Genomic DNA, 12140 nt, shown 5'->3' on the forward strand with positions numbered 1-12140 from the left:
ACTTGCATAATCCTGTTGCCGTCACTAACCAAGAATTATACATGGCTTAGTAAGTGCTCCCCCCTCCCCAAAACCTAAGCAACCTTGGTAAGATAAGAGGCGGCTTTCTCTTCAGCTCCCCCAAGCCTCCTCCCTCGTCTCCGCCTTTTGACTCCCCTCAAAATGCCTGCCTTGCAAGACCACGCAGCTTAGGGGGGCTGCAAGAGGCCGCAGCCGGCAGCGCTACACGCAGCTGCCGTCGCAGGAAGCGCCAGCGCTGTAAGCAGGAAACCACAGCCACGTGCAGCCGCTGCCCTTCGAGAGGACATTTTTTCCCAGGTCTCACAAGGAAACGGCTGTGCAGAACCTGGGGAAGAAACCTGCTCAGGTGGGCATGCTTGCTCAGAAGAGGGAGCAGGAAGATGGAGGAGCGTGGAATCCAGGGGGCCTAAAGGACATGGGGAGGGGGGATTAAAGGGCCCCCTGAAAGTCATAAATGCAGACAGGGGACTTCCCAACACCTCAATTTTGATTGTAAGGCTTTGGACCAGGTTATTATAAGTCACTTTGGTCAGCACCACTGTAACTTCAAACTTGTCAGTCGTAAGTCAAGGACTACTATAAAAGTCCCATTCCCCAGGGGAAGTAGAAGGAATAGTAGACCATTTACGTGGAGTAGACCCTGCAGCAGAGAGGTGGTGGTGCGAACTGATCAAAGCTGAGGATAACTTTGAAACCTAAGTCGATGCTGTAGCCCTGGTCCTCTCACGACAGGGGTCTCCAAACTTGGCAACTTTAAGACTTGTGGACTTCAATTCCCAGAATTCTGGGAGTTGAAGTCCACAAGTCTTTAAGTTGCCAAGTTTGGAGAGCTCTGACTTATGGCTTCTTCAGCTCAGCCTAGATCTTATGGTGACTTCAACACAGTCATAAGATATAGTTGTCATGAGGTATGGTGTTAGCCTTCAAGATCTTCCTTTGCTTTGCTTCTTTCTGGCTGTCATGAGTAACGGGGGGAGGAAAGGGGGAAAGTATGGGAAGTGAGCTGGAGGTGTTACTAACTGATATTGTATAAACTGAGGAGGGTTTCTATTTCTTGCTTAGCTTTCTCTTCTCTGCGCAACTGCAAACCTTTATCTGAGTAAGCCAAGGTCAACTAATCATCACCACCTGGAGATGTCCACATGATGAAGTTCACAACTTTTAATTGGAAGAACCGTTTGAACTATTGGGGGTGGGAACATTTCACTCCCTTGATATATGTGATGTATGTGCCTATTTCCCCAGATTCAGAATTTTCTTGTTGCTACCTCTTGACTTCCAGTAAAAGATATCTTTTCTCTAATTACAAGAGTCTTAAGTATTTCTTTCTTGGATTTTGAACGGAGCACCAGCTGACATATGGTTGTTGTTTTTTTAACTTCTCATTGCCCAAAGATGCCTGCATGTCCTAGGAAGATCGTCTGCCAGGAGAAACTTTCTAGTTTGACTTCTGGAATGTTCCTTTATAGTAATCTTCCCCAACTTAGTGTCTCTTCTTAAGCAATGTCGATTGTAGGACCTCAGCATTGGAAACAAGAATCTTTATTGTGACCAGTGACCTGTCCGTAGAATACCTGACATTCATAAAATACATAGCATTATTTCACCAATTAGGTGAACAGATTATAAGTTGATAAAATTTGGGCACATTTAAGGAACTGAAATAATTTGAATCTGAAAGTTTTAGGTAATACCGATCAGGATATTTAATTAAGTGTGGAATTATGAATTCATGGCAAGTCCCAATACAAAATGGATGGTAAATTTGATTCTCGTGAGCTAAGGAAAAACCCAGAAGTTGCCATTTTTTTGTGTAGTGCCTTGACCCGAGAGAAAATAAATTTGTCAAAAAGTGGGTTTAGTCATGACAGGGAGAAATTTAGTCCTATATGTGAAAAAATCCAGGGTAATAGATTCAGTCTTGCTAACGGACAACTTACCTTTGACATTGTGTCATGTTTGAGACATAATATGAAACTTGAAAAAAAAAAACTCTTGAGGAATTTAATCCAAAGGAGAAAAGAAGAATAGTGTGCACCTACCTGAACCCCAAACAGTAATTGCACCCAGAGTCGGGCTGGTTGTGTTAAATATGCAGCAGGAACATGGAGTATAAAAGAAAGTTTCAAGAACTGTGTCAGGGCTTTTTGAATGGCATATTTCATAGGCAGCCTACATTTGGTTGTGGCTTGAAATACAGTGCTGAGATATTTGGATGACTTGACTTGCTCAGCTGGAATATTTAATTCCTGGGTGTGTTTAAGGTACTTTGTGAATACCAGCATGTTTTACTGTGCTGTACTTAATTTCTACGGCTTCTGCATTACAATCTTCATCCAGGGCGCTGAATGCTCTATCATGGTTTCCCAGGTTGGGGGAATCGTGTGAAAGTCCTAAAAATTTGATATAATACTTAAATAATGAAGGTATCCCTACTGAACTCTGTAAACAGCAGTTTTCTTGGGATAGTGATTCTGAGAGTAGTTGCATCTGGTTTTTAGAGTTGAGTTATCATAGAATTTGTAGACAGGTGAATAACAGAATGTTAGCAGAGTTGGAAAGGACCTTGTAGGTCATCTAGTCCAACCCCCTGCCCAAGCAGGACACCCTGTACCATTTCTGACAGTCTCTTCTTGAAAGCTTCCAGTGATGAAGCTCCCACAACTTCCGAAGGCAATTTCTGTTCCATTGGTTGATTGCTGTTGCTGTCAGAAAATTTCTCCTTACTTCCAGGTTGAATCTCTCCTTGATCAGTTTCCATCCTTTATTCCTTGTCTGGCCTTTGGGTGCCTTGGATAATAGCTTGACCCCCTCCTCCTCTCTGTGGCAGCCCCTCAAATATTGGAAGACTGCTCTCCTGTCTTCCCTGGTCCTTCTCTTCCCTAGACTAGCCAGGCCCAGTTCCTGCAACCGTTCTTCATATGTTTTAGCCTCCAGCCCCCTCATCATCTTGGTTGCTCTTCTTGGCACTCTTTCCAGAGTTTCAATTTTCTTTTTTATAGTGTGGTGACCAAAACTGGATGCAGTACTTTAGGTGTGGTCTTACTAAGGCTATATAAAGTGGTATTAGTACCTCACATGCTCTTCTGTCTATGTTGGAATTTTGGAGTTTATGTCAAAGATTAGAGTGGAAGTTTAAATCATGGGCCACTATGAAATCTGTGAATGCTGCATCTAGCTTCATGTGTGATTTTGAAGATAATTTCTCTACCAAGTGTTGTAGAATAACAACGTGATCAAAAATAGAGCCACAGTTTTAAATCCAGCTTGTTCCTTGACTAATTATCTATGTCTAACCAGTCCTAAAACTTTAGGGATAGGTTTCTCACATATATTTTGCAGAGTGCTCAACAGACTGATGGGACATGATCAACTGAAAGATTCTACCTTCCTTGTAAACAGGAACTGTTAAGGCAAGGCCCTCAGTCTTTGGGAATCAACACGGTATGATAAATGTATGTAAACAGAAAGGCTAATACCAGAGTCCACCAGTCCAAATTATTTTAAAGAACCTCAGCTATAATAAAATCTATGCCTGGCAGCTTGCCTGGGCTGAATTCTTGGAATCCTTTGCAACTTCAGCTTACCGAGCATATATGAACTGTCGATTAAATAGAATTCTGTGTCATACATAAGTCTTCTACCATATATAGGGTTCAAAAACAGCTCTCCCATTTGACACTGGTACCGTATTAAATAGGGAGCTCAAGGCAGTTTAGTGCAAAAATAGGTGGCAATATAATACCAAAGCAAGATAATGTATTCTTGCACATGCTGTGCCTATTAACTGCTGTTGGATGTGCCCAAATGCCTCTTTTCATTTTATACCGGTCTCTTTTATCACCCTTTTAAGTTGAGCCTTGTGAGGTTGTGATGCAGGGGGCGTTCTCTATATTTTTTGAAGCCTGGTATTCTGGCAGTTTTGGTTGCTCATGGTTGGTTTAGGAGTGGAAGGCTCTTGCTGGGTTTTACTTGCTGTTGTTGTAAGAGCTGTGTAAGATGTTTATGGACAATGAGGGGTATCTCTTTCAAACGTCCCTCTTTGAGGCTAATGCTTGTCCCATTTGTCTGTGAGTTGGGAGGGCCGTCTGACATGGCTCCATCCCAATTCCAAAAGCCTACAATCTCAGGATGCAGGGAGAGGACTGATTTTGGGCCAATAGTACATTCGGAAAGTCCATGTAAAGGGACAGAGGCTTCTAGAAGTGGTAATATAGTCCAGGGGTGTCCAACTTGATTTCTTTGACCGTGGGGGCCGGATAGGCGTGGCCAGCTGGACATCACTTCTGTTGGGGGCACCTGTGGTGGCCCAAGAGCTCTGCCCACGAAAATGGGGCCCGGGAGCCCTCTTGAGCTCCGTTTTCGCTGGCAGAGGATTGCAGGAGGCTGTCACAGCCGAAAATGGAGCTCAGGAGCCCATTTTTGCTGGCAGAGCACTCAGGCCGCCACAGACGCTTCTGACATGAGTGACATCAAGCTGGCCACACCCACCCTGGCCCCCCCAAGGTCAGACACAACCCTGATGTGGCCCTCAGTGAAATCAAGTTTGACACCCCTGCTCTGAAGCATTATAGCAGTACAAGCTTTCGGAAGCCGATTAACATCTCGGCCGAGTCCCAGAAAGCTAGAAGATGAAATTGTTTTAATTAACTTCTAATTAAACTTAAACTTCCTGAATTACATACATTTCTATGACTGCATATATATTATATTTGGCACTTTTCCCCTTCTGTTATGTGAAAAATTGCTTTTATACCCACAACTGTAGCTTGAGCAGAAATGCCTGAAGCCCTCCGTTCCTATCCATTGTATTGCCCCTAATCCCCTTTTGTAATACCCCCAAAATATGAAAGGTCTGACAGTGCAATATTTTTAACAGGGAGAAGATTACGAGGGAAAGCCTTCTACAATGTTAATGGAAAGGTCTACTGTGAAGAAGACTTCCTAGTAAGTAAGATTTTAGGCATTTCTGAGTCTTGTAGGGAATTAATGTATGTGTGTACAAAGTTCACAGGCAACTAATTATACATTAAATGAGGCTCGATTTCATTTGCGTGAATTTCAAAATCAGAGACAAATTGTGAATAATTGGTAATTGGTCAAATCCTTAGGAAATTGGGTACTGATAATAATAATAAATTTCTTTTGTCCCCCAAATTACCTTGATTATGCCGCCCTCTGAGGAGCAGCTTTAGTACCAGGCAGGTGCTGGTAAAATCCAGTATACTAGCCTTTTACCTGCCACCATGTGAATTTTTGCACAGTGACTTGAGCCAATTACCCGGAGATGTTGAGTTCTAATCCATCCTTAGCCATGAAAGTCAATTGGCTGACTTTGGGCCAATCACCTGGAGATGGTAGGTTTGTCCCGCCTTAGCCATGAAAGCCAGCTGGGTGACTTGGGCCAATCACCAGGAGATTGTGAGTTCTAGTCCTGCCTTAGTTATGAAAGCTGGCTGGATGACTTTGGACTTGTCTCTTTTGCTCAGTCCAACCACCTCACGAGGTGGTGGTTGTGGGGCAAATACGAGGAGGAAGATGTGTTGGGTGTGTTTACCACCTTGAGTTATTTGTAAAAACAGTAAAGGTGGAATGCAAATAAGTAAGCATTTTGACTATCTTGGAGCAAGAGATAAATATGAACTAGTAGAAGATCAGTTATTTGGATAAATCCTAAAATCCTGTGATCAAATGTTGGGAGGCACAAAATATGCCATAGAAGTAGTCCGAGGATTGTGGGTCTTGCTTGCCCAGTTGTTAGACCATCTCCGTAGATGGGGCAACTTAGGCTGAAGAACCTCCATGGAAGGCAGCATTTGGGGACAGACAAATTGTCATTTTGTGTAGGCAGCAATTAGGTTGCATTGCCTACTTAAAATAATCCTGAGTTAGGAGATGTAGGGTCCAACAAATCTAATTCTCTGCTCCATGTAGAAGTCTAAACTTAAACATGCATGCATGTCATGTAACATTCAATCATAAGCTGTCTTGTTGTAACATAAATCTATAATTTTGGTTTTTTGTGATGACATCTTTTTAGGTATTTGAAGAATGCTGTTATATCTCTTCCCAGTTTTCTCTTTTCAGGACTTCCTAGCTCCTTAACATGTCCTCATAGGACTTGGTTTGAAGTCCCATGATTATCCCAGTTGTTTTTCTCTGATCCTTTTCTGAAAGCCAGATCAGGTGTCTGTCTGTGTGTGTGTGTGTGTGTGTCTGTGTGTTACACACCAAACTATGTGGCAATGATCAGGCCCTACAGTTCAGTGAGAGCAGTTTCCACGAGAGGACAGTTTATCACTTTAGATGTCTTGCAATAAGATCTCAGTACAAAAGATGGAGCACTTAACCGGGCAGCTCCCAATATCTGTATCTGAAATTAAGCAATTTATCAAAAAATATTTAACAACATGGTATCATTATATGCCACCTTTATAGATCTTAAGACAGCTTTTGATGCTGTATGCAGGACCAAATTATGGGAGAAGCTGGAAGCCTTGTCAATCCATCAATGAATTGTAAGCTGCTCAATTTAATTCACTCCCTAGAAATCCATATGATTCTTAGGGTCAGGTGCAGAATGCAACGGTTCTCGAAGCCAGTTACAACACAAAAGAGGGGGGAGGAATTTAAACCCCCCCCCCATTTTTCAGTGTTTACGTCAACTGTATGGTAAGATGTCCACATGGCCCAAAGTTCCATCCCCTAAACCCGAGGATGGTAGCATCACCCTTCTACTCTGCACTGATGAAGCCGTAGTTCTCTTCAGACATCAATAGGCCTCAAAAAAGCTCTGAGAACTTAGTCCATTTCTGCAACAATGATAATCTGGAAATAAACTATCAGAAAATCAAAATTATAGCTTTTATCAAAAGGTTGAAGCTCGTTTATGGCGCATTAATGGCCATAAAGTAAAACAAATGATTAGCTTTATGTATTTAGCAGTAGTCATGCATGTCACTGGCCCATTGCAAATATGCTGCTGCTACTGGACCAAGAACTGCCAATGTCACCCTTTTTTGGTCCAAGGGAGAAAATTAGGTTCCAGCTGCACTTCAACTCTTTTAGGCTAAGCCTCAGCTCAGCTCCTTTATGGGACACTATGATTGGCCTCCCAGCTTCATAAGAGGGCGCCTTAAGAAAAAATGAGATCGTGGGGGCAACAGGGGAAGAAGTCCTTTTGTGTTGCGTTGCATAGTTGTGTGCCTAATCTGAGTTCTGATTTTGCAAAGAATCCTGGAGTACGGCTGAAACGTGGTTGCCAACCATTGGTACTGCTGCACAAACTCTCACCATTGGGACTGTTTGGCTGACCAGTTGGATCAGGCTGGCATTCAGTTAGGATGATCCTTTCGCTGGCTTTTACTCACATAACTATTCCCAGCCAGATATTCTTCCTCCCTTTTGACGATAAACCGCAGCATTCTTAAAGCCAAAGAAAATAGGGACTGTTATTTTTAGTCAGGAACAATCTGCTCTCCCTGCTGGCCTTTGAATACCATGTTAGAGAAGGGAAAAATAAATCATTGTTGACCTGGCAAAAGATTTAGGAGAAATGTCCATAAATTTGGACCAGAACAAATTTTCTGGTTTTTATACCCGTAGGTTGCCAATATGGATTGTGTGGTCATTTTTAAAGCTATGACATTTGGAAAACAAATGTTAATGACCTCCCGGCAGAGTTCTCACACTGGGCAGGCAAAAGGCCTTCCTTGACTGACTCATCAAGAAACTTATCTGCCTCAATTCTTTGATTTCACATTGACAGCCATCCTAGGAGTGTTCACTGTGCCAATGGGTTGCTTTTGATGCCCTCCGTTGCTCCCTTTTTGAATCCCTACCCTGTCCCATCTAAGGATAATCCTAAGGGATAAATAAAAACAAAATGGTCAGAAAAAGGAGAAATGGACTCAAATGCTTTCCACCCACGAGGGGCTTCAGGTATATACAGCTGTTGTGGACAGCAGGTCCCCCGAACAGACCTTGCCATCCTCCATTCAGCTAGTCAGCCTTCTTCAGCCGTTCTCTCTACCTATCCATCTAGCATAGGATGGGGAACTGTGGCCTTCTTATGACTTGTGGACTTCAACTCCCAGAATTCCTGAGCCAGACATGTCCACAAGTCATAAAAGGACCATAGTTCCCTACCTCTGATCTAGCATGGGTAAGAGTCGGAGCTCTTTCGACCAACCCTGGTTCAATGGCGATTGCCGCACAGCTAAGAAACAATTTCCTGGGGCCTGATACAGCATAGAGCCAATTAGTAGTGCTTTCTCTGCACTCTCTGTTATTTCCTTGATGCCTTCTCTCATTAGTGAACCAATTGTTTTCTTGACTTTTTTCTTGTTTTTTATATGTTGAAAGGAACTTTCTTTTATTATTTTTGACATTTGTTGCAAGTTTCCCCCCCTATCCAACTGTACTTCTCATTTTTTTAAATTCTTCTGGCCAATTTCTGGCCATTTTTCGAATAGTCACAATTGTTGTCCTTCTGCTTTCTTCTGATTTGATAATCCTCTTTTTCCACCCCCCTCATCCAACTTATTTATAAATATCTTGAACAAAATAGGGCCTAGAACAGAGTCCTGTGGTACAGCCCTTGGCAGATCTATCCAGGTCACTCATCCTCTTTTTGTACAATTATTCAACCATTGAATCCATCTGTTGGTAACATAGTCCGGCCCACATTTTGCAGCCTTCTTCTGTACTGGAATCTCATCAGAAGATTTTGTCAGGTGTTTTTCTCAAGTCAAGTTAAGGCACAGTATACATACCACATTCCTGTGGTCAGCTTTACAAAAAAAAAAAGAGTTGAGGTTGGCTTGCCATGATTTATTTTTGCTAAACCTATGATATTCTGTCCTGCCAAGTAATGCATTCTTTTCTAAATGCTCACAAATGAAGTACCGAATAATCTAGTGCAGGGGTGTCCAACCTTGGCAACTTTAAGACTTGTGGACTTCAACTCCCAGAATTCCTCAGCCAGCTTTGCTGGCTGAGGAATTCTGGGAGTTGAAGTCCACAAGTCTTAAAGTTGCCAAGGTTGGACACCCCTGATCTAGTGGTTCATATCAACAGACTGGTCTGAAGTCACTCTAGTCCCCTCTTTCCAAGACAGGAACAACCTTTTTTTAAAAAAAAAAAACAAGTTTTATTAATTCTTCAAGACATACAATACATAAATACACAAAAACACAAAACATAAAAAATCTTTTCTGAAAGTTGCTTAGTCCCGGGTTATAACTCTTGGTACAGACACAAATTCAAATTCATATTCCTTTTATATACCATTTCATATCTTATTAACATTTTCAATTTTCTATATAACTTCTCCTCTCTTTTAAATTTTCTCAATTTTATTTTATTTATCTCCTCTCAATTCAGATCATAATATTTATTATTCTTTGTCTGTTCTATTTCCAGCCATCCATTTATTTTTCTTCTTTAAAAAAGAAGAAAAACTTCTCCTGTACACTAAATGGAGTATGATGCCTTTATCTCCTTCCCCTATATTTATAATACTTAATATAAAACACATAACTTACCTTGGGATTCTGTCTGGTACATTCTAAAATTATACTATGTTATCGAAAATGATACAAATCTATTCATTAATATTGATATTCATTTATATCTTGAACGTTTAACACATTACTTTTCAATTAAATCACATACTTTTATGGGAGCCCTATTTTCCATAGTTATTCCCCCCCACATCACATATTATAGCTCATTATTTCATTACGATGTTCCTCCTTCTTCTACTTCAAATCTCTCATTTCACAAAAATTTTCGCTAATATACCATAGTCTGATCATTAATATTAACAATCATTTATATCTTAAACATTTTATCCATTTCAATTAAATATCATGCCTTTGTGGGAACAATTATGCTTTCCAAAAATTATTACCCCCGCCCCCAGATCACAATCTTAAACCATATTTCATTGCAGTACTCCTTTTTTCTTAACAAAAATTTCACTAGTTTATGTTAAATATCTTATCACATTTTAAATTACATATTATTTCCAATTTTCTATGGTTATTTCTAAATACAAATATAAAAATACAGTCTTATGTACCTTTCTGGAATCCCTTTATCAATAAAGTTTATCCATTATCTCTAAAAAACTTTTGCTTCTTAACATCTTGCTCCCCACCATTAGGGCTTCTCATCCCTTCCTTTCTCCCTTGCTTCTTCTTCTCCTTGTCCTCTTTAACCCCTTGTCTCTCCACCTCCCTTTTATTCTGTTTTCCCCCTTTCTGTTGTTTCCTAACATAATGACCCTTTTTCACCTTATTCTTCTCTTTTTGGGTTATTTTTCCAGATCTTAGAGTCCTCTTTTCCTTTTTCTCTTTCTTTTTCCCTTCTCCAACCAAAGTCATTTGTTCATCAAAGATGGCTTCTTCTTTGTCCCCATCATCCTGTTGCTCATTCTGCTTCACATAAGTATAAACCGCCATTTCTAAAAATTGAAAAAGAGTGCCAAAAACATATTTCCCTTCTTGCTTTTCTTTTTCATATTTTTGATATACAAGTTTCAATCCATCCACAAGTGATGCCATTGTGTAGAGAAAAGGTTTTCCCAGACAACCACCCAGATGTTTTAATCAGAAATAATTCTCAAAAGTTCCAAAGTCACCAAACAATCCAAACAGGCTGTTTCTTTTAAATACCTTCTCCTTCTTCACTTTCTCTTTCTGGAGTTAAAGTTTAATCACAAAGTTCCCTTTCAAATATCTTTTTTGGAAGTCTTATTGATATTTAGTAACTCTTTAAAATTCTAGGCAATCTTCTCCTTATTTTCAAATTTTGCTCCAATTTTTTTCCCTCTCCCTTCCCACTCACAGCCAACAGGATTTTTTCCCTCCGCTGTCACTTTAGGAAGGAGAGTGGAACAAAGAAAAAACTTTCCCTTTTATAATATTCGCAGCTTGTAACTCTCACTAGAGACAATACATACTTAGCAGCCTTCAAGATTCCAGGTCACTTTTTCTAGTCTTGTCCCGGTTAGAAGCAACTTTCACTATTCTTCCGACTCTCTCCCTCCTGCACCTGCTTGTCCGGCTGCAGATTTCTTCGTGGCGGCCATTGCTGACCGCCGTTCTTCCGCCTCGGGAAAAGGGGGTTTAGCCGGCTGGGGAGGGGGTCTGCAACACCCCCAAACCCCTTTCCGGATCCCCCCTGTCTTCAGCTGCCTCTACGGGGCAGCTATATCCCCCAAATCCAAACGGATCGGGGGAACCTTGGCGGCGAACGCAGCAGGGATTGCGCGGTGTCGCGAATCCCTGCTGCCGCCGCAAGCTTGCAAACCGGAAGTCCCAAGACAGGAACAACCTTTGTTCTTCTCTAATTTTCTTGATCTGATTCTAAAGGCTAATTTGCATTAATGCTAGCCAGGGACTCCTAACCGTCTCTTTATTTACCTTGGGTTTTTAATCCTTTTCACCAGATGATAGTTTCCCTTTGGAAAAAAGATTAAAGCAAAGTAATTCTGCCCTCTTTCCATCGCTTGTTACTATCCATCTTACCAACTTTTGAATCCTTGAGTTTCACTTGCAAGCAGAAGCTTTTTTATGTTTTCTCATACTTGTCCTGCAAATATAAACTGTGTGCAACTCCTCCTCCTTGGTGGTTATGCTCATTTTCTGTCCCTTGAAATTGGAACGGCTTCTGAAGCTGCTCCCTTATTCTACATTGGTATGGGGTACAATTTGTTTGTAACCCTTATTTTAAGCACTTTCCAGTCTTCCAGGACTCCCTTAAATATGAGGATTTCAGTCCATGGGATTCCCTCTGTTATAAGTTTGCTTAAATTTGCTTCTTGAACAAGTATGCATATATACAGCTGTGTAGCAGATCTTCTTTCTGATGGATCTTGCACCCCAAGAAGACATGAGTCTCTTTCTGTCAAGGTCTCCACAACTTTTACCTCTTCAATCATCTAACCTGCTTGAATGAAATTTTTGAGGATTTTCTTTGCTGTCTTGGCTGAGTTGGTTCTCTTGAGAGTTGTCCAGGTGATCTGACCTAGTAGAGTATTATCTAGAGCAGTGATCCCCAACCTTTTTTACGCCGCGGCCCGGTATCCCCAACCTTTTTTATGGCGCGGCCCG

General features: G+C 41.2%; 1 protein-coding gene across 1 annotated transcript in view; it reads left to right on the forward strand.

Annotated features, from left to right (window-relative positions):
• The window catches only part of WTIP (WT1 interacting protein), a 52985-nt gene that overhangs the window by 29260 nt on the left and 11585 nt on the right, over window positions 1-12140 (forward strand). Inside the window, 1 exon segment of the mRNA XM_026680158.2 lies at window positions 4901-4968. Coding sequence (XP_026535943.2) covers window positions 4901-4968 — 68 coding nt within the window.

Source organism: Notechis scutatus, chromosome 9, assembly GCF_049901735.1.
Source record: "Notechis scutatus isolate UNSWTSFEM ecotype Mainland chromosome 9, rNotScu1.2, whole genome shotgun sequence".
NCBI classification, from domain to species: domain Eukaryota; kingdom Metazoa; phylum Chordata; class Lepidosauria; order Squamata; family Elapidae; genus Notechis; species Notechis scutatus.